We start from the raw sequence: 25,910 nt of genomic DNA on the forward strand, positions 1-25,910 counted from the left end.
ATTTAAAAAAAAAAAAAGTACATTACATCAATGAGATGCTTTTATTATATAGGCATAGTTCACACAATATCTACAAACGTGAATAAGAAACAAAATAAATCAACAAACCACAGGAACATGATTCACATTCCAGTTATCTTTTTAAATAAGACAAGCACATACTGGATCAAAAACATTTCATAATATGTTAATAAATAACATCATTTGTTATGGTTATCTTGAACATTTTGAGGTCTTGCATATAAAAAGGAAAAGTGTGTTGGTATCACATTGTCAGTTCATGGTAATAAATAATGGACCAATACAACAAAAAGATGAAGTTTTATACAGAAAATAATGTCTTTTGACATGTTGCCTTTGCTGTAAATATTTTGCCACTGGAAAATTAAAATTTAAAGTAAATAAACAAAAGTGGATTGTCTTTAAAAACATCAGCTTTCCAAAGCTTTTCACATCAGATATAGATCTTTTCCTTAAAGAATTAATATGGAAACCTTTCTGCCCATCCTATGCATATGCTGAACTTTTAAAGCTAAAGCAGATAGGAGATTTCATCTCATCCATGAAGTGTGGTCAATAAACCATTATTTCTAGTTACTTTACAAAAGGAAAAATAGTCTGGGTCAAAGTAATTTGCTGCATAACTAGATAAGAAAGGCTTCAGCATCAGAAATGCCTGTATGTTGCCATTATTGCTTCAGACCAATGCAACTCAAATATACAAACTGCCCTGTTGTTACCTCAAAAGGCCAGACAAATTCCACATGCCTGGATAACTTGCGTACTGTGATCTGAAGAGTGAAGTGGTAACAGATCCCATTTCTATCATGACTCCTTCCCCAACTGCTCTGAGAAACTTTTGGACAGTTGGCTGGAATTGATAAAACACGTTGATGCAAGATCTTCCGAACCCTCAAGTGGGAAATGTTTTTAACTAATGTGGGAAGCTTCTGAAGCAGCAGTATAACTGACACAGCAATCTTAAAAAACATGGGCTACCAGACCATTCTACTTATGGGTAGAGCTTCACCAGGAATGTGGTAAAACCTTACCATTCACGTTCCACAACTATGGACTTGCCCCACGCCCACACAGTTCACTTTTCCCTGAACATTGTGTCTTGACAGGTGTTTAGCTTAGGCTGGTGTATCATCAAATATTTGATCTTCAGTTTAAGTCACTCTGCTCTATGATGCTGTAGACTTTGTTCTAAATATTTCACTGCTTGGCTGTAATGTGAAGTACAGTTCTCTGCTTAAGGCGTTAAATTGCCATATTGACTTATCCTGTTCCTCAGCTTTGCCTTTGAGAATATCCTAAAAGTGATTAGATATCAAATGGTTATTAATTATTATTAAGTGTGCCTAAACCAGGTCCCTGGAGCCGAACACTTACATTTGGATCTCAGCTTGGACATACTGTCCAGTTATTGCACTCAGTTGCAGTGCTGTGTCTCATTATAATTCATTGTCAGAAGTGGGACGTCAAGTGTCCCAACACAAAACAGTTCCACCTTTGTCTAGAATGCGTTCCTCCCTCACCCCACTTAACTCTGGAAGTATGGGATAAGCTTCCAAAGTATTATGAGCAATTTTAGCGACACAGGTCCCTTTAGGAGACATGTGGCTAAAATTCTCCTGTGTTTTTGAAATGTGTGTGATGTATGTATGAGGAAACACCCATTTTGTTCTTCGTGATAAGTGATAGGTTCATGAGCAATTTTGAAACTTCCAAATTTTGGTAATCTGTGAAAATTGCAAAGTTGTGATCAGAGACTATATAAGCATGAGCACAGATCTGAGAAAGTATGTTAATACAAAGGCTTTTGGCCTTGGTTTTCAAATTCTGACCAGGCATCATTTAGCTCCATGAAGATCATCTTTGCATACTGTTCATATGGCTGCCCTGTAGCCTAAAAGAGAACAAAGTAAAGAATCCATCACTGATCTGCTAGACCAGAATACATACCATTGACATTTAAACACTGTTATATTCTAAAGTACTTAGTAGTTTACTTTAAAAACAAACAAACAAACAAAAAAACAAACAAACAGCTTCTCAGTTTGTTTTTGCTTCACTAAACCTAACTGCTCTTACTGCGGGTTGCTCACCCTGGGTACAGCTTAATGAAACATCATGGCCCTCCTACTCCTCCATAGCTTTTCAGTAGACGAGGGCTACTCACAGCTAGTCTGCAACTTCAGAATATAGCACTGCAGCCCCAAGATGAGGGCAATGAGGGTTTTAATCTCAGGTTTTCGTGAAAGGACACTGAATTGGCCGTCACCTTACGTGCAATGGTGCTGCTGTCTGACAGCAGGTCCTTCCAGCTCCCCAACAGAAGCATCTCCCTCCCTATCTTGCAAGCCTCACTTGTTGCGGGTCACAACCCAAACATTCTTCTCAAAGGTCATCCCTGGTTATGCAAACCCAGTCTTGCGGCCACGGGAAGAGCAAAACCAAAGCCACCATCCTCTCAAAGATGGAAGCATCCCCAGACTACCAGCCTGGGATTAATGGATCAAATCTCAATCAATCTCCTGTTTCATGTCACACTGTTGACAGACTGTAGCCTGAGATTCTTCTATTTTCAATTATAAAAGGAAAGATCACTTTAAAAACAGCTCTTCCCATCTGCATTCATTATAAACTAATGCTCTGCAGGACGTTTGATAGTATGGTATGTGACAAAGTTCCTCTTCTACCTTGGTGGGTCCTGCGCTTATTTGCAGATTTTGCTCGCCTCAGAGATTCACGGCAGCCCTCAGTTTGGCTACTTTCATGGCTCAAATCTGCCGTTCATTCAGATAACCTCATCACTGGCCAGCATGGGGGGTGTGAGGGGGAAAAGATAAGAACGATCCCCGCAGTTTCTGCTGATCCACCATGCGGGTTGGAGACCAGCTCAGAGACCTTCACCTCTGGTGGAAGCTCCTGTGCTGGGTCAGGAATTGGGAGGTTTGGGGGGGAAACTGGGCCCGCCCTCTACCCCAGGTTCCAGCCAAGGGCCCTGTGGACTGCAGCTGTCTAGAGTGCCTCCTGCAACAGCTGCATGACAGCTACAACTCCCTGGGCTACTTCTCCTTGGCCTCCTCCCAACACTTTCCCACAGGATCTTCCTCCTGATGTCTTAACGCTTGTACTCCTCAGTCCTCCAGCAGCACATCGCCTCAGTCCCAGCTCCTTACGCACACACCCCACTAACTGGGGTGACAGCCTTTTTAAGCCAAGCGTCCCGATTAGCCTTAATTAATTCTTGCAGCTTCCGAATTGGCTACAGGTGTCCTAATTAGCCTGCCTGACTTAATTAGTTCTAGAAAGTTCCTGAGTGTTCTGGAATAGTCCCTGTTATCTTAACCTGGAACTAATGTATCTACCTTCGACCACTCTCTTGTAGCCATCTGGCCTGACCCTGTCACAGGTAGCAGTTCATGGATAATTTGGCTTAAAAACTAAAATATGAGGATGACCCAAAACCCTGAATCTGAACATCCTTGTATCTGGGGGAAGTTTGTACCTAATTTGAACTGCCTGGGGCTCATTTAAGGGGCTGGTCTTGAGAACACAGTTAGCAATTTTTTTTATTCAGTTTCCCTATTCAACCATTTAACGAGTTGGTGCAATCACATCTCATGCTTTCTAGCTCACCTTTCATTTGCACTAGTTGTGCCTTATTCATGAGATTAATTCTTAAAAAAAAAAAAAAAAGAAAAGACAGACAGACTTACTTTGTCAGGATGAACAACAAGCACTGCTCTCCGATAGACCTTCTTCACTTGTTCTGGAGTTACAAGATCTGCCATGCCAATGGGTTTCCATTTAGTCTCTCCAGCCCATAACACTGTGTGCATCGTTGACAGCAGTGCTCTTATGTTTCTTTCCTTCCCTTCAATCCATTCTAGGATCTGGAGATAAGAGACAATTCTCAACAAGAAAGCATCCATTACCGATGCGAAGTGTGTCAAATCCACATTTTGCCATTTGGATGGCAAGGGTTTCCAAGGATCACTCCCCCCGACACTCAGGCCCAGATTTTAGGACAGGTTGAAGGGCATGATATCAGAGAGTCTCGAAGTAGGGAAAGCTTTTCTCTTTTTTAAAAGCACCTCTTACAGGGCTTGACTGTCTTTTTATAGCAAAGCACGGGTGGAAGGCAGCTTTAAAAGCAGGTAGCGTTTATTTAGGCAGCAAAACCTTAAAAGTTTGAGGAAACTATAGGAGAGTCCTGCTTTTCCAATTTTTGAAGCATCCGTTTAAGTGGATTTTTACCCACGAAAGCTTATGCCCAAATAAATCTGTTAGTCTTTAAGGTGCCACTGGACTCCTTGTTGTTTTTGTGGATACTGACTAACATGGCTACCCAGATACTTGACATCCAATTAGTCTGAAGATTACAACTAGTTGTAATCAAGCTGGTATTACTGTTCATTTTGTAGGTTTAGAACATTTTGCACCTCTTATCTGCACATCCACACTGATCCCCAAGCCTACCACTGTCAAATTTAACACGAATTGTATTTTGCTGATGAAGTTTACTTGGTTTTGGATTGAGCTATTCCTCCTCCCTCCCCATTCTACCTCGATAGCTACATGGTTTCCCACTTGGAATGGCTCACCCATGACATAATCTGGCAATTCTATCAACAAGTCTGCTCCAAAAGAAAGAATTTCAGCAGAGAAAACAGGAGAATGCTAGAGCATATGGGATCAACAAATACAGAGAACTAAATGCAGCCCTGACTTTAGCAAGTACGGCTAACTTAAGTCCTATGGCAGACCACCAGCCATGGCGATGTCACCGAGAAAGAAAACTCAGTTTACCACAGAGACTGATCTAAACCATAAGCTAGAACTCCAGAGCTGCAGGAACATTCCCAGAGGAATGTTCTCAAATCCAGAGAAGATGTAAGGATTTACTGAAGACCTGAACACTGTCAAGTTCCTTCACCCCCTCATTATAGATGTATTGAGATGGGGGAGCAGGGAAGGTGGGGGGGGAAAGAAGGGGAAAAAGAAAATCTTACCTTTGAAAGGCTACTTGTGAAGTTACAATAAGAATTTTCCAGCATGCCACATTATAAAGCTTCTCTTTTTTCTCTGGTACAAAACCACACAAAACCCAACCAACCAAAAAAATCCACAATTTGCTCAGCTCTATTCTGGACTAACATTTTAAAACAAACTGCTCTTTACTCTAAATAGCAAAAAAAAATTTGTTTTGTGATCTTGGATTTGAGAATTGGGATTGTCCAAAGACAACCTTCCCCAAATTGTGGTATGTCAGGAACCGGAACATTTGCTGGTGGTCTCCAGAGAGCTGACTAGTCACCTAGTGCGAGCTCTTCATTTCTAGCTGCTAAGTTGTATTAAGATGGCTAAAAATGCATTATATGCTTTCCAAGCATTTCTTTTCCATGCACATGTAACTCACTGGTGTGTGTTACACGGCTCTCTCGGAGCCCAATCTGCACAGGACGCAAGTCGGTTACAGACACAGCTAAAAGTGGTGCCTCTTTAGTTCAAACTGTAGCAATTCAAGCTTTCAGCTCTTGGGGTATCTAGCTCAATCCCCAGTGTGCTGGCCGAGAGGACAGATCTCACATAAGTAGTTAAGGATTGTGAGTGGAAAGCAGGGGAGTTAGTGATCGTTTGTATTTAAATGTGGCTCTACTATGAAAGTTTGATGCCTAGCTGAGGAATTCAGTGTGACATAGTAAATTTTAGTAGATCTTGGACACCAAGCATGCAGTAGATGAATGCATACTAGAATGGACTGAGTGTTAAGTGAATACAGGAATACCATAAACAAAGGCATTAGTAGTTTCTTGCACAGGAGTTTGTTCTTAAAAACTGAGCTTGTGGAGAGTTAAAAGTGACTAGTTTTACTAATTATAAGGAAGAAACTGAGTGGGATTTCAGTCTTCAGCTTGCTGGAAGGAAAGTCTTTTCAAATGTGGGTACGGTTATCACACTACAACAAGAATGCAGCTTACTTTTAACTTTTCAGGGTCCATCTCCTTAGCCATTTCTTCTTTTCTCATTTCAGCTATTGTTTTAGGTCCCTTTTTGTCTTTGTGGGCATTAAAGCCTTGACCACATAATAGGTCTTCAAAATCAGCAGACACCTTTGGTTTTGAGTCTTAATAAAAATCAGAAAGCTTAAGTTAGAGTCTACTCTTGTAAATATGCAGTACGATTAAACAACATCTTCCTCAAGCTGCCCACCAAAGCAATATTCTGATCACAAAGCACATAACCTCTTAATACTTCAAGTCTGTATGTAAACTCTCACCTCATGATGTAGGAACCCCACCCCCTAGAGTAAAAGGCATTTTCAGAAATGGCAACTAGTTGCATGTACCCAACTTAATACACTTGGGCTCCAGAGTCAGGCATTCCAAGCACTAGGCTCCAGTTGAAGGGAAACACGTATGTTCTGCAATCAGACAGGTCTAGCTGGACACTCAGACATACAAAAATCTACAGCCACTTTTGGAACATAAGCGCAGCCATACTGGGTCAGACCCAAGGACCATCCAGCCCAGTATCCTGTCTTCCAACAGTGGCCAATGCCAGATGCCCCAGAGGGAATGAACTGAACAGGTAATCATCAAGTGATTCATCCAGTCACCCATTCCCATATGGCTGCAGAAGTGTTAGGAATGCAGAATTTCCGGAATACCACCAAACTTCAGAATCATCATTCCCCTCCATCTCTCCCTGCCCAAGTACAAAATGTAATTGCCCTTGGAGATCATACAATGATCAGTTTGGTTGTATTTACTCCGGCCATAAATTGTTTGTCTCTTTTTGCAATAACCTACATTAAATAGCAGCAAACATTTTGGAAGTCATTGGGGGGGGGGTGGGAGGGAGAAAGAGAATAAATAAATCTTACCAGCATTGGCTGGTCCTTTTCCACGATCGTTTTGCCCACCAGGCATTGCTGAAAAGCTCACGTTGTAGTTAGGCCTGTTCTGTGGAGAGGCATGTGCTAGGTTTTGCTGGGATTTGGACTGAGATTGTTGCCAGGAGTATCCGGAACCTTGCTGCCAACCACTACCTCCCATTGGCTGGGGAGATGGTTTCTGTGGAGAGCCCATAGGAGGGAATCCTCCACTTATTCCCGTCGGTGTGGTTGGTTTACTGGCAAATGAAGACCCCCCTGCAATATAGGAAGAGGTGAGGAGAAGAGAAAATGTTAGCAGCATGTTCCAATAGACAGAACACTGGTCTTAGAGCTGGGAACAGAACCCAGTGTCCTGACTCAGCTATTGACCTGTTGTGTGACCGGGAGCAAGTCACTTCACTGGTTTCCTTTGGTCTTGCCTATATTCAGTTTGTAAGCTCTCTGGAGCAGGGAGTGAGTGTTCTTTACTAAGTCTGTACAGCACCTAGCAGAAAAGGACCCGGACCTGGACTGTAACCTCTAGCGGCTATTGTAAAACAAACTAACAATAAGCACAGGAGCTCCTTATGTGCTATACATGGTGGACAGTCAGGAACCAAACAATTTCTTGTGGTGGTTACAATGGCAAGCAACATTTACCATGAGATTGTATGTGTAGACACACACTGCTTCCTGAGGGACATAAGGCACCAAAATGGCCAAAATAAAATAGTGATGTAACAAAAAAAATATAGATATCAGCTTTCAGAGCTTAAAGTATCAAGCTGAATTCAGATACATTTAATGTAAGTTTGGTCAAGTTCATGTGATCTAAAAACGTGAACTATGCTGAACACTTAAAGTTTGGGCCATATCCTATGGAGTCCAAGCTCTTGCTTGTTTTTAGAATCCATCATGTCACTACACAGATTCACTGAAGCAAGACCAACAACTGCTCTCTTACATAATGCATGGCACTTGTTTGTTTTGTTCTGGCAGAGCAAGTGGCAAGCCAGCAGAGGGAACTGGGAAACCTAATTTCAGAACCATGCTGACATTGACACAGATGAATAAAAAAAATGGCAGCCAAAGGCATGTTAGTTTGCCCAATGTAAGAAGCAGAGGGCAGGAAGAGCTGGCAAAAGAAAAAAAATGTCTGCGTTTAGTAAAGTGCAAGCGGGAGAAAGTCGGAGATATTGAACACATGAGAGGGTCTTAAAAACCAATGTGATCAAAAGTCTTTCCAATAGTAGAGTTTGGCCTCTGATCATTTTGAAGGCCAACCTAAGCTGAAAGCATTTTATCTAGGAGTCAGAAAGTGAAGCGTCATTTGCAGGGAGACACAAATTAAGACAGGATCCTTGGGCTTCCAGGCCCCATCTTTAGGGAAAGTGTTGATGGAGCAGTGAGTCAGGGCAGAGCAGCAAGGACAGAAAAAAGGCATAGCCTAGAGAGGAAGATCAAAGCCCAGACAGAAGAAATAAAGCCCACTCAAAAGGCAGGTGGAGAGTCATTCCCAGGAACCCCTGAAATTTTGGGTGGTCCAAAACATTGGTTGAGCCAAGCCCCGTTTGTTGTTTTATCACGTTTGTTGACATCAGATTTAAGCTAAGGATAAAAATCAAGGCAGCAGCCCCTCGCAAGTTGAAACTTGCCATTGGCAAGTCATTGACTTCATGCTATACCTTACAAACCCATGCTGCCTAACAGTGGTGAGGTCCCAGCCAAGTCTTTCAACAAGCTCCTATAGATGTAAGCTCAGAAGAAGTCCAGCTGTGAAGAGGCATAAAGAATCTAGTCCACCCCTCCCTTCTTTGAAGCAGCGGTTTTCCAAAACCATCTCCGAGGTTCAAGTGTAGTAAACTGCTCCAACCCTCCCTCCCCCCAGAAATATGCTGCCTCAAACTCCAAGCTGCCCATTTTAACTCAACACTTCCACATTAGCATCTCTTCTAAATGGGCCAACCATATAAATTTGATTTGTTATTAAAAAACAACCTGCTAAATTTGCACCAAGAGCTCCCAAATCAGCAAATGGATCCAGAGTTTGTGGTTTGGACTGGTGCGTGGGAGTGCTATGGAGAGATCCTGTGGGACTTGTAGCGGCTGACTTGCTTCCCATACCAAGGCCACCTATAGAGAGAAAAAGAGTTTGTAAAGCCGATCTTTAACATCAGGTCTGCTCAAACTTATCATTAGGAGTCACACTAGTATATCATCTTAATGTTTAATTCAAGCCTGCTCTTGTAGAACATTGAGGTGCCGTGTTTGTTGAGCTGACATTTTATACTTAGATAATGAACTATTTACTCTTCAATCTCTCTCACACACACACCACTCAACACCAACTATGCAAGAAAATATTAGGCTTGGTATTCTCAGATTGCTTCTACAGCAGCCATGGTATTTCGCAATCAAATATAGTGGGGGCGGAGGGAAGTGAAACACTTTAAAAGCCTTGAATTAATTTTATGTAGTGGCTACCCATTAGACACAGTTAGGACTCCACAATGTATTTGAAGACCTCAGCAGCTGAGAAGTTTGCATTTCATGAGATACCTGCTACATTTTGCAGGGTTTTTGCTCAAAATGAGGACTATTTTCAATCAAATGGTTCAATTTTCAAGCTAAATCCTTCACATCTTCATATCAATTTTTACATTGTAGCATGCAGGGTTTGGAAGTCTTGTACATGGATGTTTTAAAAAAAAAAAAAAAAAAAACACCCCACCAACCAGCCAGCTTTCACAGATTGTGAGAAGTAAAATTTGGAAGTTAGAAGATGGCCACACAACCTCATTTAGACTTTTATTTTTTTGAACAGGGATGTGAAATTCTTCATGAAAAATGGTTTGCACTACTTCGTGTTCACTGTTACTACAGTAACCTACAATCTTGTCATCTTCAAAGGACAGCAATTTCATTTGCATAACTTTGAAGGAGGATGCACTAGATCCCCTAAGTTCAGGGGAGAATCTTAGTTGTGTGTTCCATCAATGGAATAAATATAAATCGTTGTAATACAACATAAATGAGTACAGTTTTTAGGTAATGGAAGATTAAACCAGCTCTCTTCAGCTAGTGATAATATTTTCCCTATTAAAAATTCACCTTTAAAAAGGGATAGAAAGTGGTACCATACAAACCTGATTTGTTGGACCACTCCCAGCCAGCTGAAACATCTGGTTGTATGGCAACCGTTGGTGTACTAGAAGCTAAACAAAACGATTGTTATTTATTAAGGTATTACCCTCCCCCCCCAAAAAAACCCAAAAAACCAAACCAAAACAAAGAAAACCCTAACCCAGCCTCAGAGGAAAAACAAAAAAAGTTAAAGAAACCTATAGTGCAGAATGAAATTGCACAGTGGTACTCTGTGGTTGTCTAGGATTTGGTAATGATGGAAGAGTCATGTATTAAGTCACAGCTATCGTGACTACGGTTTCTCTTTGACCCCACCCCATTATGTTTTGTAAAGTACGGCACATAGATTTAATGTCTGTTTCAAGTGACTCAGTTGTACAAGCTGTACAGTCCAATACAAACTTCTCGGATTTGGTTAAAGGCAATGCATAAAATCAATGTGGTCACCACCCATTAGGATTTTTAAGTATAACACTGTAGCTATCAAATGGGGATGATTTTACGCTGTTTTACCTTTAGGCAACAAAGTTAGTTGGCTTGCACTCAATTTGATCAAAAATTAAAGGTTGTGCCAGTTTGAGATGCCTATTACCACACATTAATTTACCTGAAAGAATTTAAGTAGTGACCAGAGCACAGAACTACTGTAGTGGTGGAAGGTCAGAGCACAAAGTATCTAGCACGTTCAACAGATGCCTTCGTCTTGGCAAGTTCCAGCAGCAGAAGAATTCAAGTTTTGAAATGTTTGTGGAATCCCATGTTTTAGAAGAGAGTGTGTGTCTGTTAAAAACGTGACCTGTCTTAGGGCACCGCTACACTTGCAGATGTAGAGTGCTTGGAGTTAAACCAGCCTTCGTAGAGCGCAGTAGGGAAAGCGCTGCAATCTGTCCACACTGACAGCTACAAGTGCACTGGCGTGGCCACATTAGCAGCTCTTGCATCGGCCACAGTGCATTGTGGTAGCTATCCCAGCATGCAAGTGGCTGCAATGTGCTTTTCACACATGGGGGCGGGGGTGAGGTGGAGTGTGACAGGGAGTGTAGAGTGTGTGTGTGGGGGGGGAGCTGAGAGCATGTCAGCATGTTGTCTTGTAAGTTCAGATACAGCAGACTCCCCCTACCCTCACCTCTCTCTCTCTCTCACACACACACACTCCCCATTCCACACTAAGCCCTGATCTACACTAGGACTTTAGGTTGAATTTAGCAGCGTTACATCGATGTAAATCTGCACCCGTCCACATGATGAAGCCATTTATTTCGACTTAAAGGGCTCTTAAAATCGATTTCCTTATTCCACCCCTGACAAGTGGATTAGCGCTTAAATCGGCCTTGCCGGGTCGAATTTGGGGTACTGTGGACACAATTCGATGGTATTGGCCTCCGGGAGCTATCCCAGAGTGCTCCATTGTGACCGCTCTGGACAGCACTCTCAACTCAGATGCACGATTGTTTGCCGTTGCTCTGACGCAGGGAGGGGCGACTGACGACACGGCTTACAGGGTTGGCTTCAGGGAGCTAAAATCAACAAAGGGGTATTTCAGGCAGGACTTCATGGAGGGTTCCAGTAAGAAATGGTGCATCCACATCTCAGGGCTGCTCGGCAGAAGATGGTACAATATGACTGCTAGCCATCCTCATCTCTTGCCTGCCCAGCAGAAGATGATGCAATAGGACTGCTAGCAATCCATATCGCCTGCCTGCTCACCATAAGATGGTTCAATAGGACTGACTGCAGGACTAAAGAGAATGACTTGATCAAGTCACTCCAAATTTAGTCCCTGCGCCCATGTCTGCCCAGGCGCTCCTGATTGACCTCACACAGGCGACCAGGAGCACCTCGGACATGACAATGACAGCTACCAGTCCTATTGCACCGTCTGCTGCCACAAGGCAATGGGTTGCTGCTACTGTGTAGCCATGCAGTACCGTGTTTGCCAGCACCCAGGAGACATATGGTGACGGTTACCTGAGCGGGCTCCATGCTTGCTGTGGTATGGCGTCTGCACAGGTAACTCAGGAAAAAAGGCACAAAACGATTGTCTGCCCTTGCTTTCATGGAGGGAGGGAGGGAATGGGGGCCTGACGATATGTACCCAGAACCACCCGCGACAATGTTTTAGCCCCATCAGGCATTGGGATCTCAACCCAGAATTCCAGTGGGCAGCGGAGACTGTGGGATAGCTACCCACAGTGCAACGCTCCGGAAGTTGACTCTAGCCTCAGTACTGTGGAAGCACTCTGCTCAGTTAATGCACTTAGAGCATTTTCTGTGGGGACACACACTCGAATATATAAAACCGATTTCTAAAAAAACGACTTCTATAAATTCGACCTAATTTCGTAGTCATACCCCAATGGTTGCTTTGTCTCAGAGCAGATAAGCAGCCAGCTGCCAGAAATGGAGCTTTCAAAGGGCATATCCACATTCCTGCAGTGATTCAAAAACGAGGACAAGAGTGGCCACTTGACTTAAGGGGATTATGGGATGGTTCCAGAGGCTGATCAGAGCGCAGCAATGCAACCCCTCATTCACACAGACGCCCGGGTGTTTCAGCCAAGGCGCAACAAGCATTCATCTTCTCGCTGAGGTGGAGTACCAGGAGCGCTCTAGCCGTGGAGTCAGAGCGCTCTACATGCCTTGCCAGTGTGAACGGGTAGTGAGCTAGGGCACCCGGGGCTGCTTTAATGCGCTCTAACTTGCAAGTGTAGCCAAGCCCTAAAGGTAAAGAAAATTGTTCTAACCCAAGGTAGATCAGGATCATACTTTAATTCAGTGCTTTAAAATGAAGCAAGGCCTCATTCTTCCATGTATGTTATTTGCCCTGAAACCTACTACTATTTCCCTCTACCCTAGTAACGCTGACTCTTTTCATCTTAATTAATTAGCCTCTTACAGTTTGTATGGCAACTTCCACCTTCTCAGTATGTATATATCTTCTTACTATATGTTCCATTCTATGCATCAAAGGAAGTGGGCTGTAGCCCACGAAAGCTTATGCGCTAATAAATTTATTAGTCTTGAAGGTGCCACAAGTACTCCTGTTCTTTTTGAAGTACTTTGGAATGCCTTTTGGGTGAGCACCACCAGGATAACTATAACTTACTTATAATCCCTTACACTTGAGTGCTTTAAATTAAAAAAAATTCCAGAAATTGCTGAACTCAGCTGAATGCTGCAAATCTACAGACCCTTCTATCTTTTGCTGAGCTTTTTGTACTACTCTTGAGCGACAGGGCTGTCTTGTGAAAGTAAGAACCCCCTAAATATAGACATAGCAGCACAAAGGGAAAATGCAAAATGAAAGTCAAATGAAAAATATGCCTCAATATAAATAAGCCTCAAGATCATGATGTGGTGACTTGCTTTGGACATAAACAGCCAGCCAGAATAGTTGCTTATCAAGAGCTGAACCTAGTCAACATTACAAGTTTGCACTTTCTGAACAATACAGAAATGGTGCTCCAGATTACATATGTCCCCATTCCCACCACTAGGATAGTGCATGGATTCTCTTCAGCACTGATTGCACGTATGGATGTTTGTGTTGGAAAGGGGGTGGGGGCTGGAGAACTGGGTAACCCTCACAGAAATTTCCACCCTCTCAGGAAAGATCAGCAGCCACAGAAACATTAAAGGAAAGCAAAGGTGTAACTGTATTTCAGAGGGGACAGCAAGTTGTTTCATTCTAATGAAGTGGTATAAAAATACCCAGATAAACCAAACTGGGTTTCTTTAATGCAGTGGAGAGAAACAAGTAGTCAGGTTTTCAAACATTATTGGACTGCACAACCACCTTCTGCCAAGTTCCCTCATTAATTCTCGACACTAGCACTGTAATTTAGTACCATAAAATAGCCAAGATACTATTTAACTGCTTTCATTGATACAGCCGGCTCTGGCTAGGACTCAAGTGTCCAATTAATAAAGTTGATATGTCCAGTATCCTCCTCCCTTCCATGTTATGGCAGAGCTAAAATACAACAGTGCCAGTGTGAAAAGAATCTCCTCCTTTGTAATACTAACTTTCCAATGAGAATATCCCACCCGAGAAAGGTGTTTTAGATGATCAGACATGAGAATTAATTTGGGGCTGAATTTGTTTAAGCCAGAGAAGGCTACAAGATCAAAAGTTCTCAGTATCTCAACAACGTGATCTCTAGTTCACTTCGAATGAGAGACTATTTGGTGGTACTTGCACCAATAAATGGGCATAGAGAGAAGATATTGAGATTGAGCAGCAGGAGGAGAAGAGATTGCTGTCTGCAGAAAATCTCCTTGCCTTTTCTTTTTTAAACACACAAAGCTTAGCATCAGTCTGATGGAGACTCAAAGATAATATGAAACAACTAAACAAACAAGTTTAAAATAAGTCTGATGGGAAGAACCATCAGAAATCTAGATCCAGTATGATGCCCGACTAAACATGAAGAGACTGGAGTTCTCTTTACCAGACTTCGTGTGCTGTGCCCTATTTAGTGCAATTAATGGTAATTTGGTTCATATCAGACCTCATAACCACATGAATACACATGCAGGCATCGCTGTTTAGCGGTCTGATTTCTTCATGTGCACAAATGGCTCAATAAATTAAATACAAATTGGGAGTGTAACAGGATTCAAATTAGAAATAAGATGCAAATCTAGGGACTGAAAGCCCTTTCTTCTCCCTCCATTGAGCAGCTGTGCTCTGGTCATTATTTCAGAGATAAGTATGTTTGTGCTTATTAATGGCTTGTTCCCTCACCATTACTTATACAAACACCTGTTTTAAATACCATAGATGAGGCACTGAGTTTCTTACCCACGTGAAAAGGGTCACTGTGCACTGTAGGTGAAGGACTTCTTGTTGCTTGAAGGAAAGGATCACCAGTGGCATTTGATGAACCAAGGAAAGATCCCAGTAGATCTGGGCCAGATTGCTTTGGGCTAGTTCCAAATGGATCAAAGGCAGTTGCTGTAAAAATGCATTTGAGGTTAATTTTTGCATTTCATACTATGCTTTCCCTTTCTAATTAGTCTGGATTAGATCTCTTCTCCTCAAAACAATTAGGCATCATTTCTAACTCCCACAGACACTAATAGGAGGTAGGATGCAACCAGGGGAGACAGACTGATAACTGGGATTTGCACTGAATGTATAAAAGTATTCCAACCAAGTGCTACAACTCTAGGTTCTGTTAGATATATCCATGGCAACACAGATGCACATCCCATCTGTCTTATCCAAGGAGGATAACTGCTCCTAAATTCAGCTGAAGTGGGATGCTATAGGAAGGTATTTTAAATTCTGACTTGCAAACTGTGTGGAGAAATGAGTGACTAGCCCAAAAACTTCAGGTGTTGGAGTCTGTCCAGCCTGTTCCCCTTCCTGAAACTATTTGAGAAATAAAATGGGGAGTGTTGGAAGTTCTCTAAAAGCTTTGAAGACACCCAGAGGATGTCATCAAGATTATGGAGTTTCCAAAAGGCTCTTGCAGAAATAGCTTTAGAGAAGCACTGGTGCCCTTCCTGTATATATGAACCATCTCCACATCTGTGACATGGTTCTGAGTTCAGCTCTTCCATAAATTCAGTTTTGAGTACATGCTTATCCCATAGCATTTTAACTTGGAGAAGCTGCCAACAACAAGGAGCAAAGTTTAAGAAGAAGAGAGGGGAGCAATCTAATCTGACCACTTGAAACATTATTGTAACATGTTGTGTTACAGAAGACAATTGTGAGCGCTGAACACTGTATGAAGTGAAGTTACTTATGTGGTAGCAGCATTGTTCATGTTACTGAACGATTGAATACTGGCTTACTGTTCTCATACTTGCTTTCGAGGTCCTACACAACCTAGCTCTCTTGTACCTCACTCATCTGTCCTCCTCATTCTGCCCAAGCTGTTTGACCACTCCCTTCCTGCCCCTTAACATATGATTCCATTCTGCCTGGAGATCCTTTCCTGACCCTACTGGCAGAGCTAGGGATGGGCAAGCCAGGTCATTGGCCTGGGCACCAACTCCCAAGGGAGTGCCTAACTGCTGTGCTTTTTATTTTCCTCTGTTCTGCTCTGATTGGCTGGATGGGTGTTTTATTGTTATTGCTCAGCTGTTGGGGGTGCCAAATGACTTTTCTTCCGTGACTGACAAAATGTCTAGGGCTGCTCCTGACCATTGCCACACCCTACCCTCTTAAGAGGGTGCTCTCACAAATCAGCTTTGAGGCTTATAAACCACAATCATATATCAGAAGCAAGATACTCAGGATGAGCACACTGCTCACACAGGGAACCTGGGTACCTTAGCCTTCACTCACTTCTTCCTTCTCCAAATCTGTCAGCGTCCTTCCATCCCTGCACCTCAAAGATTTGTGTTCTCGTCATGGTTTAGATTGCAACGGTCGCAATTTTCAATCTGTTTTGTAGACACGTCTGGTGTCTGTGCACTAGTAAATAAAAGATTCCCTCTAACAATAGGACACTAGATTCCCTTATTCTAGTTAGCTTTGGGATCTTCAGGAACTAGCTGTGAAAACCTCACATTTAGTGGGTGTTACTACAGTGAACTCTACTCAAGTCTGAGACCGCGTTGATCTAGTGCACTACAAACGGATTTTAAACACCACAGCATTAACACTGTTAAAATGATTGCAGAAGGTATATATATGATCAGGAAGTTCAGCATAGGCAGTTCAGCATAGGCATTGATGTATGTATGCTGCCCCAAAACAGGTTTTTTGAAACTAAGACGGATAGTTGTGGGTTAAAGAGACAAACTGTCACAGCCTTTACCATATATTTCTTTAACTGGTTCTGAATAATGTGGGGTTTTTTTTGAGAGAGTAAAAAGGGAAGAAATTCAGCTTTACAGCTCTCTCAAAACAAAAAGCCCACCCACAATAGGAAAAAGCTGCAATGAAAGTATTGTGCCCAGTGATCTGGAATAGCTCCTCCAAAGCTTGCAATCAAGTTTGACCAGGAGTTTCCATTCTCTGTGAGCTTGCAGCTGCCTGTGGCATAGTTGATTAACCATTTCTTAGAGACTTTCCATAATCTGGGCCTTTGAGACTCTTGCCTTCAGCATTTCCTTCATAGATCCTCTTCATTCCTCCTTTCCCCCACCAAGGAGTCTGGGCCCCGCCCCTTATCTCTGACACTCAGCCTATGGGCAAACTTCGACACTCAATGTCAGTATCATCTAAACAGTCTGCCTTGTACTTTTTAGCAGGCAGGGAGGAGAGAGAGAGAGAGAATTTTTAAGGTTTCAGTATTTGCTGGCTGAAAGAGAGAAGGCAGAAATAGCAGAGGGACAGACATGTGCATTGTTTCCACAAACTGGAGATGGACCTCAACCACAGTTCCTCACCCCTCTGAGCTATGAGAAAGTGGAGATCCAGACTTTGCTATACAGGCCCATCTCTAGCAAAAATCCAACAGCTGGTAGGTTAGAGCATACCCCTACCAGCCCCCACAGCGTCTCTCTAATTGGAGAATTATGAGACATATCTGCTTGTTTTCACAGCTTGGAATCTATAATTTCATTTAGAGGGACATTGGGTCACTGTAAGATTTATGAATTCTAAAACATTCTCCTTCTACCTTTGTTACACAGTATCATTTTAAATAGTCCCCCATCACAAACTATAAACTTACAGAAATAAAATACTAAATGTCACTAATAACTAATTCACATGGACATGAGTGTAATGGACAGGTCCCTTCACCCAAGAAGTATGCACACATTATCAGGGACCACTGAAAATTCAGTATTTTTGATTCCTTAGAGGGTGATGCTCTGTGTAGTGCAAAATGCCTTGGTCTCCTTGCAAGGCCTCACAGATACTCCAAATCCCTCCCTGTGTAGAGCCTCACTCGTCCATCATCTCTACTACAAGTCCAATAGCTCAGAAAAGCTCTTCTACAGCCACATCATCACACATTTGTACCAAGTCAGGGACTAGGCTAAGAAGCGTTACCTTCTCCTACTCTTGGGGACGGAGATGGGGATGCTGAAGCTGCAGAGCGTCGGGGGGTGGAGTGTGCAGATCCAGGCCCACCTACGTGAAAGACATCCTCAGCAGCTGCCTGTCCACCTTGACTGGGGGCTCTGGAACCACTGACCCCAAACAGATCACTCAGCAAGTCTGAGTTAGAGGGGAGAGCAGTGGACTGAGTGGGGAAATTCTTGCTCATAGGGCTACCATCTAGACCCAGAAGGTCGACATCCTCAGGTGGAAGTGGTGCTGGAGTCTCTTGTTGCTTTTTGCTGTGTTTTGGAGTCCCATGGGTTTTGTCACTGCTAGCATTGCTGTGCTGACTGGAAAGGGATAAGAGTTCATCATCCGATTGTTCACTCTCCTCATGCACTAGTGCTGCCCGATCCTCAGAGGCGGGGTGAGAACTGCTTTTGTCAGATTTCTGATCTAAGCGAGCAAAAGAATTTATGTTAGCTTCCGGTTCTTTAGGTTTTTACATATAAGCCGTTTATTAGCCTCCCATGGAAAAAAGGCAGCAATAGCAAAACACATGTGTTCAGCCAAATTTAAAATGGAAGTGCCTAACAAAGATTAGTTAAGTCCCAATTACTCTGTATTGTATAGAAATATTCCCACTTTACTGATAGGGAAACTGAGCCTACGGAACAGGACAGTGTAAGAGCCTGGATGAGAACAGAAGCTGTAGATGTGGTGCCTAAACTGATTTGTCTCAGGTTTCATTTATGGGGGACTAAAACACAAGGCAAGGGCAAAAATGAAGAAGCATTTTAATGAAAGCATCACTTGAACTTTAATCCAGGTTTTTAGTTTGGTAAAAGGGGGAAATCCTCATGATGGATTCCTAAACTGTATGTTGCAATGATGCTGCAGGAGACTTGTGCTAGATATGCTATAGGAGAGGTTCTCAAGCTTGTTCACAGTGTGGAATATGTTCCATCAGACCATTACGTCCCATGGAATACCAGCCCTCCCATTGGCAGGCACAGACCATTTCTTCCCTGTACGTAGTCACATAAGGTGCCACAGGGGATGTTGTAAGTGAAAGAGCAATATTAGGAAAGGCAAGTATTTTAAAACTGTCGTTTACTGTGTATTAGCAGCTGGAATCAATGGCTCTGAATTTGAGATTATGGACTACCTCAGTCAGACAAATCCAGGGCAAGCAGGCACAGTGATCTCACTACCTCAGAAGAAGGAAGGGAGTGTTCATTTTAAACTCAAAATTGCAGCATAACCAGTAGCCCACAGTGATCTAATGTGAAAGACAAGATCACAAGCTGACCCTTTGCTTGAGCACATTCATCCTTTAAAAACTAGAGACAACTTTTTACAACACTGGCTGAAAATACTAGAGGCCAAGTCCAAGTACCTTGCCAGCTGAGAGAGGAGAGGAATGCCCCCTGTCCAACGTTTTTTATGTTATCCTGAGGTGCATCTACAGGGCATCGACCTGCAAGACAAAGAACCAAACGCACCAGGATAGAAGCAAGTCACAAAATAGCACAGGGCAACGTCAGCATTAGAAGCTGAAGAACCTGCACAAAGTAGGGCAGTTCTCACCTGCCACGGCGAGAGCGTCTTGATGTTCCTGGTGAGAGGAGAAGAGAATGCTTGCATTGATGTCTTTTGTTGTGAAGTTCTCCCAAGGAGGAGTCAGGTCAGTCTGTCTATCAGCAGATTCTATTTCTATCTCCAGTGTAACATGAAACAGCTGGGGATATTTGTCTGGGGAGTCGCATGCATCCAGTTCAGGTCTAAATGTTGACAGAAAGTTGTTCAGTTAAAAGTGGTAAAGCAATTTTTTTTTTGGCAGACAAAGTTTAAAGTCTTTAATACATGTATACGTCCACGTTCTTCATTTTTACACTTCCCCCAATCACTCCTAGCATCTTTTCAACTGCACGCAAACAGCAGCAAAGTGGCAAGGACGAAGCAAGTGTCTGGCATGTGTTACTATAAGACGAATCATACAAATCAGCAATGTATATATTAAGTTATTCTTTAGCTAGTTCCCAAGGAAGGGGAGAGCAAAAATTGTACTCTAAAGACTCTTGCCTCTACTTCATCCTAACAGTCCCCATTTCAAAAAAAAAATCAACCTTGCCTGTTGACAGGTTGTGCTGCTGTCCGCACTCTGTAGAAACCCAACAGCAGCTGAAAATATAGACAGTCCTGAAGAGAGAGACTTCATTTAAAATAAAATGGAATCAGTTACCCAAATTAGCGTGCTCCAAGTTGCAAACTCATTGCCATAAGGTAGATGAGGGCTAGGGCCCTTTCCCAAAAATCAGCTATTCCATATCTAGACCTCGTCATTATACCAGAAACCACAACCGTGTTCTCCTATTCATCCAGTGATTGGACAGTCTGTAAATCAGTCCCCAAGAAAGTTCCTTGTCTCATCACATGGGTGTAGCCCTTGTCAAGCCAGTGCCCTCTGAGTCTGGGGAGCTGGTGTTCCCTTCTGTCTATTCTGTTACCTTCTCAATTATTGATTAGGGGCCTGAAGGCTGCATACTTCCTCCAGACTTGAAATTTCTGGTCTCACCCTACAACACCTACCATTTTCAGTTTCAGACCATTACTCATTTCTGCTCTCTGGCCCAGTGTGGGGTTTCTACACTCCATCACATGGATTAAGCTGCCTTCTGACTGGACTCTACCACTTTGCAGTTAGGAAAAAAGGCACAGTAATAAGCTACTGTCACTGCACCATGTAAAGAGCATACTCAGTATCTGATTTTGCAGTCCAATGAATGCAAAAGTTGTAAGCAGTGAACATTCTTAGAGTACTCAAGCCTTAGTTTAGTTATTTTAAAACTTTATAAAACAGAGTTAATGAATATCAATAAAGCAATGGGAGACATTTCCCTTAAACACTTCTACAGAGAAAGTATCTTATTCCATTCACCCATGAAAGGGAACAAGATCTTACCTATTTTACTGTTCCCCTCATCCACCCATACTCCATACCACCATGCAGTCACCCTTGCAGGGGTTGCATACAGTCTCTGCTATATCTAAGGACCGTTTGTTTTAACTATTAAGTTACCTAGGGCGCTAAAAACAAAAGTTACATCTCAGAAATTAAGATATTTGCCTAGGATAACTCATGTTCTTGGATATTTTACCACAGTGCACCAGCTTTGGGGAAGTAGTGAGCATAACTCCCCTCCCCATTAAACAGACATATGCAGACCTGAGCCATCTGAAGGGATGTCCTGGTATTAGTTATACTGGAAACAAAAGGGGAGACTTGCCTTTCTAGGGAGGCTCAGCAAGTCCAAGAGTATTTCCCCTTTTAGGGACTTTCACTTAGTAGGCAGCAAATATAGTAAAACATTCTATTGAATATTCCAGGTGCTCCAAACAACTCTCCTTCTGCAGAGTCGAGAGTGGCTAGGAGCCAGCAAGACAAGAAGAGCGTACATCATGCATGCATTTAATATGAAGTAACCTCAACCACTTAAAAAAATAGGGAGGAAGAGGACCACTCATTATGGGAGGCCCACATATATTTTCTGCATCTTCACAATTGCCCATTATGTAGTTTGGGAATCCCTGAATGAGTGGTACCTAGGGAAGAGATGGCTCCCTCAAAGTAAAAGGAAAAATGGTCTTCAGAAAGCCCTGTTTCTCATTTCCCCAGCACCTCAGAACAGGTATTTGAGAGACACTGAAATAAAAGTCTGACAATTTAGTTCTTTATCAGTAATGTTGTCAAAGCTACTCAGGCAGAAGATACTAGAAGAGCTATTTATGCCCTATTTGTGTGCCAATATGCATTGGTTATGAGTCAGTGATGGTCAGATTGTTTGTATGCAGCTAACATGCTGAAGTTCGCATGCAGTACTGGTCTTTGCTCTAAGAGGTACTTACTTCGTAAATTTTAGCATGGTTGTTCCCAGTACTATGAATCCAGTATGAAATTGAATCTGGAAGATTTGTGTGTTTGACATCTTAAAAAACAAAAACAAAACCACCACAAGATTAAATATACACTTCTTAAATAAAAGGGAATTAATTCTCTAGATTTATATGACACACAGGCAGCTAATTGGTTCTACTTCACTAACTGTTACCATATAAGTGAATACTCCTGGGGGAATTCCACACCACTGCATCTGCACAGAATTTATGTTCCCTGCAGATTTCTTTGCTTCCCCACAGAAAAATGACTTTCTGATGGGGAAGCAAAGGGAAGCCACAAAAGCAGTCATTCGACCCTCCCCAGCAGCATATTTTGGGAGCCCAGGTCAGCCGGCAGAGAGGTAAATCATTGTGGAGTAGGAGGCAGAACTGGGAAAGACCTGGCTGGTGGCTCCTACCCTCGCTGAGCTCAGCTGCTAGTCCCAGTGGCCCTGCGGAGGATGGGATTTCCTCTTCCTTTGCACAGCATCTGGGGCTGGGTCAGACCCACCAGGTTTCTCCCCCAGCTGAAGGAAGCTCTGCAAACTTCCCTCCCCCCGCTTTCTGCGCCCATTGTTCCTCAGTTGCACAGGAAGGAATCCACTCCTCCCTCTGCCAAACCCTGTGCCCAGACCCCCTCATACCCAGACCCTCTCGCCGAGCCTCACCCCCCTGCACTCAGAACCCCCTCAATGAGCCACACTCCCCCTGCACCACCCCAACAAGCCACCTGCACCCACATCCCCAACAAGCCCCAACCAGCTACATCTGGACTGAGCATCCCCACTGAGCCCCCCACACCCTCTTGCTGAGCTCTAACTCCCCCCACACTCAGACCCCCCTGCTGAGCCCCAAGCACCTTCACCTGGACCCCCCTGCAGAGTCCCATTACTGTTGCACCCGTAAACCCCACCCCCCCAGCAAGCCCCTGTGCATCCAGATCCCCCACTGAGCCACCCACACTCAGACTGCCCCACATAGAACCCTCCCAATCCACACCTGGATTCCGCCCCCCCCCCCCCCCGACACACACACACACGGATCCTGCCTTACTGAGTCTGCCTACCTACACCTGGCACAGAGGGGCAGGACCCTGGGGTGTTTCTGGGGCAGGCCTGGTCCTTGTGCTGTGTCAGGGTTGGGTACAGCCTCACCACTGAGTCCGTTTCCCGGGGGGAGAGGGTGTTGTATAGCTGCACAGAGATCTCCCACCTCTGTGCAGCCAGTGGCCTGTGCTCCCCAATGCCATACCACATTTATTTGACAAATAATATTTTAAAATTCTGCACATTTTACGTGCAGAAGATTTGTTTTGTGGTTTTTTTGGGTGCACAATGCTCTCAGGAGAAAAGCGAATGAAAGTCTTTACTGACAGCTACATCACCGGATTTGTTTTTCAAGCATACAACAGCTTTTCTATCTCAGAATCCAATATCTAATCGATTTCAACTCTCCTTCCTTGCATGTAATTCAGAACACCTCAGTGCTGAGTAAACATTTCTCCCCTTTGTTCTCATTTCTCAAGAGATCTTAGTTTTATTTTAGTGATTTTATTATACATCTGTTCTGACAGACAACCATGTTGCCACTATGTATGTTAAAAATCTGTTGACCTAATCATGAGAGAATGCAGGAACTTTCCTCCTGCAAACGAAGACTCCACTCCAGCCCAGTCCACCCAGAGCATGGTGAAATGGTACATTAGCAGGGCCCTACCAAATTCATGGTCCATCTCGGTCAATTTTACAGTCATATGATTTTTTTAAAAAAATTGTAAGTTTCATGATTTCAGTTCTTTAAACCTGAAATTTCACAGTGTTGTAATTGTAGGGGTCATGACACAAAAAGGAGTTGGGGGAGGGTCACAAGGTTATTGTGGAGGGGGTTGAAGTACTGCTACCCTTACTTCTGCGCTGCTGCTAGCGGCGGTGCTGCCTTTAGAGCTGGGCAGCGGGAGAGCAGTGGCTGCTGGCTGGGAGCCCAGCTCTGAAGGCAGAGCTGCTGCCAGCAGCCACGCAGAAGTAGGGTGGCATGGTATGGTCTGGCCACCCTTACTTCGGCGCTGCTGCCTGCAAAGCTGGGCCCTCAGTCAGCAGCCGCCACTCGCCAGCCGCCCAGCTCTGCAGGCGGCAGTGCAGACGTAAAGGCAGCAATACCATACCATGCCACCCTACTTCTGTGCGGCTGCTGGGGTGGGGGGGGGTGCTGCCTTCAGAGCTGGGCCCCTGGCCAACAGACGCTACTCTCTGGTTGCCCAGTTCTGAAGGCAGCGCAGAAGTAAGGGTGGCAATACTGTGACCCCCCCCTAAAATAAACTTGCACCACCCCACCCCCACAACTCCCTTTTGGGACAGGACCCCCGATTTGAGAAACTTTGGTCTCCCTTGTGAAATCTGTATAGTATAGGGGTAAAAGCACCCAAAAAAAAGACCAGATTTCATACGGGAAGACAAGATTTCATGGTCCGTGATGAATTTTTCATGGCCATGAATTTGGCAGGGCCCTATGCATTAGGAATGTGGAAATACTGGCTTGTTGCCACCTCCTTCCCTACGTGGCAGGGCAGGAAGTCCAGTAGACCCTTGCTTCAAGCTGGTTACTGGCAGAGGAACTTTCAGTTCTTGCAGCTGGAAGGATCCTGCCCAGTCCCCTCCATACACTACCTGCACTGTCACTGCCTACTCTGAGCTTCACTCCCAGCCTCTCCAAGTCTTTAGGGCCGTGCTGAACATTTTTATGGCTACTTTGCCTCCTTCCACCTCAATCTTTGACTGCCAGGGTCAGTCTTTGACTCCGTGTTTGTGCTGTGTGTATCAAAAGATAGACAAACTATACTTTTGCTTGAAGTCGTCCTCCAATGGTTGATCTCATATGGTAGACAGAAATGACAACATCTCCATGAACAGTGACTCCTAATGGAATTATGACTTTCCCGTCTTGCATACGGAATTCCCTTTAAAACAAATGAGGAAGAAGTCCATGGTTATGCGCACTTCAGCAGAACCATTAAAGTTATTGCTGGTGTACTTCAAAATACATAATCTCAAAACTCAGACTGTGATTAGTGAGTAGAAGTAGCATTCTGTGCTCTTGCTAGTAGTCAGTTGAAACAGTAATGTTTCACATAGAACTACTAGTATAGTGCTGAAATATGCCAGGGGTAAGCCCAGCACCTCATCATAGAAGTTCAGACAAGCTCTGGCAGTCGAGTTTTAACACTGGGCATCAACTTCCCAGTAACATTTTCACTTCTAGTAACATTATCTTGCCCAATCAAATCAATCACAGACAGGACCCCGCCGCCGCGCCCTGCCCCCCCGCACAGCTTGGAAGTTAGATGTATTACAGTAAAAAAAAAGACTTTTATTAGCATCATTAAGAGGTAAGAAAGCCATAGTAACTTACTTCATTCTTTCATATTCCTGGGAGGTTGTAAAGATTCTGGTTTCTCCAATCAGAATGTCACAGAAGGGTCGACACCCATTTCTCTGCTTATTGAAACAGGGGACTGGACTGAGAGAGACTGATTTGATAGTAAGAGGCTTACAGTGAGGCTGGATAGGTTTTTCTACTATTAGATCACAAATGTATCCTAGGTATCTGCAACAAAGAGAGCCATTACCGAATGATCCCATCACTAGGGCTGTCAAGCAATTAAAATTTATCACGATTAATTGCACAGTTAAACAGTAATAGAATAGCATTTAAATATTTCTGGATGTTTTCTACATTTTCATTTCAATTACAAACACAGAACACAAAGTGTACAGTTCTCACTTTATATTTATTTTTATTACAAATATTTGCACTGTAAAAAGACAATAGCATTCTTCAATTCACCTCATACAAGTACTGTAGTGTAATTTTTGTTGTGAAAGTGCAACTTACAAGTGTAGATTTGGGGGTTTTTTGTTTGTTTGTTACATAACTGCACTCAAAAACAAAACAAACGAGCCAAAAATCTACATTTGTAAATTACACTTTCAC

The 25,910-nt window shown here is 43.3% G+C and overlaps 1 protein-coding gene across 3 annotated transcripts in view; it reads right to left on the minus strand.

Moving 5' to 3' along the window:
- Window positions 1-27: 27 nt before the first annotated feature.
- DNAJC6 (DnaJ heat shock protein family (Hsp40) member C6) overlaps window positions 28-25,910 on the minus strand; it is a 90,844-nt gene continuing 64,961 nt past the window's right edge. For all 3 annotated transcript variants that reach the window (XM_048861566.2, XM_048861567.2, XM_048861565.2), the window contains 13 exons: window positions 25,329-25,523; window positions 24,759-24,876; window positions 21,894-21,973; window positions 19,575-19,768; window positions 19,384-19,464; window positions 17,994-18,440; window positions 14,838-14,990; window positions 10,036-10,104; window positions 8,888-9,022; window positions 6,899-7,165; window positions 5,994-6,139; window positions 3,729-3,905; window positions 28-1,912 (listed from right to left, as the gene is read on the minus strand). In XM_048861566.2, coding sequence (XP_048717523.1) covers window positions 1,811-1,912; window positions 3,729-3,905; window positions 5,994-6,139; window positions 6,899-7,165; window positions 8,888-9,022; window positions 10,036-10,104; window positions 14,838-14,990; window positions 17,994-18,440; window positions 19,384-19,464; window positions 19,575-19,768; window positions 21,894-21,973; window positions 24,759-24,876; window positions 25,329-25,523 — 2,164 coding nt within the window. In that variant the 3' untranslated portion in view covers window positions 28-1,810. The remainder of the gene's footprint in view (window positions 1,913-3,728; window positions 3,906-5,993; window positions 6,140-6,898; window positions 7,166-8,887; window positions 9,023-10,035; window positions 10,105-14,837; window positions 14,991-17,993; window positions 18,441-19,383; window positions 19,465-19,574; window positions 19,769-21,893; window positions 21,974-24,758; window positions 24,877-25,328; window positions 25,524-25,910) is intronic.

Source organism: Caretta caretta, chromosome 8, assembly GCF_965140235.1.
Source record: "Caretta caretta isolate rCarCar2 chromosome 8, rCarCar1.hap1, whole genome shotgun sequence".
Lineage (NCBI taxonomy): Eukaryota > Metazoa > Chordata > Testudines > Cheloniidae > Caretta > Caretta caretta.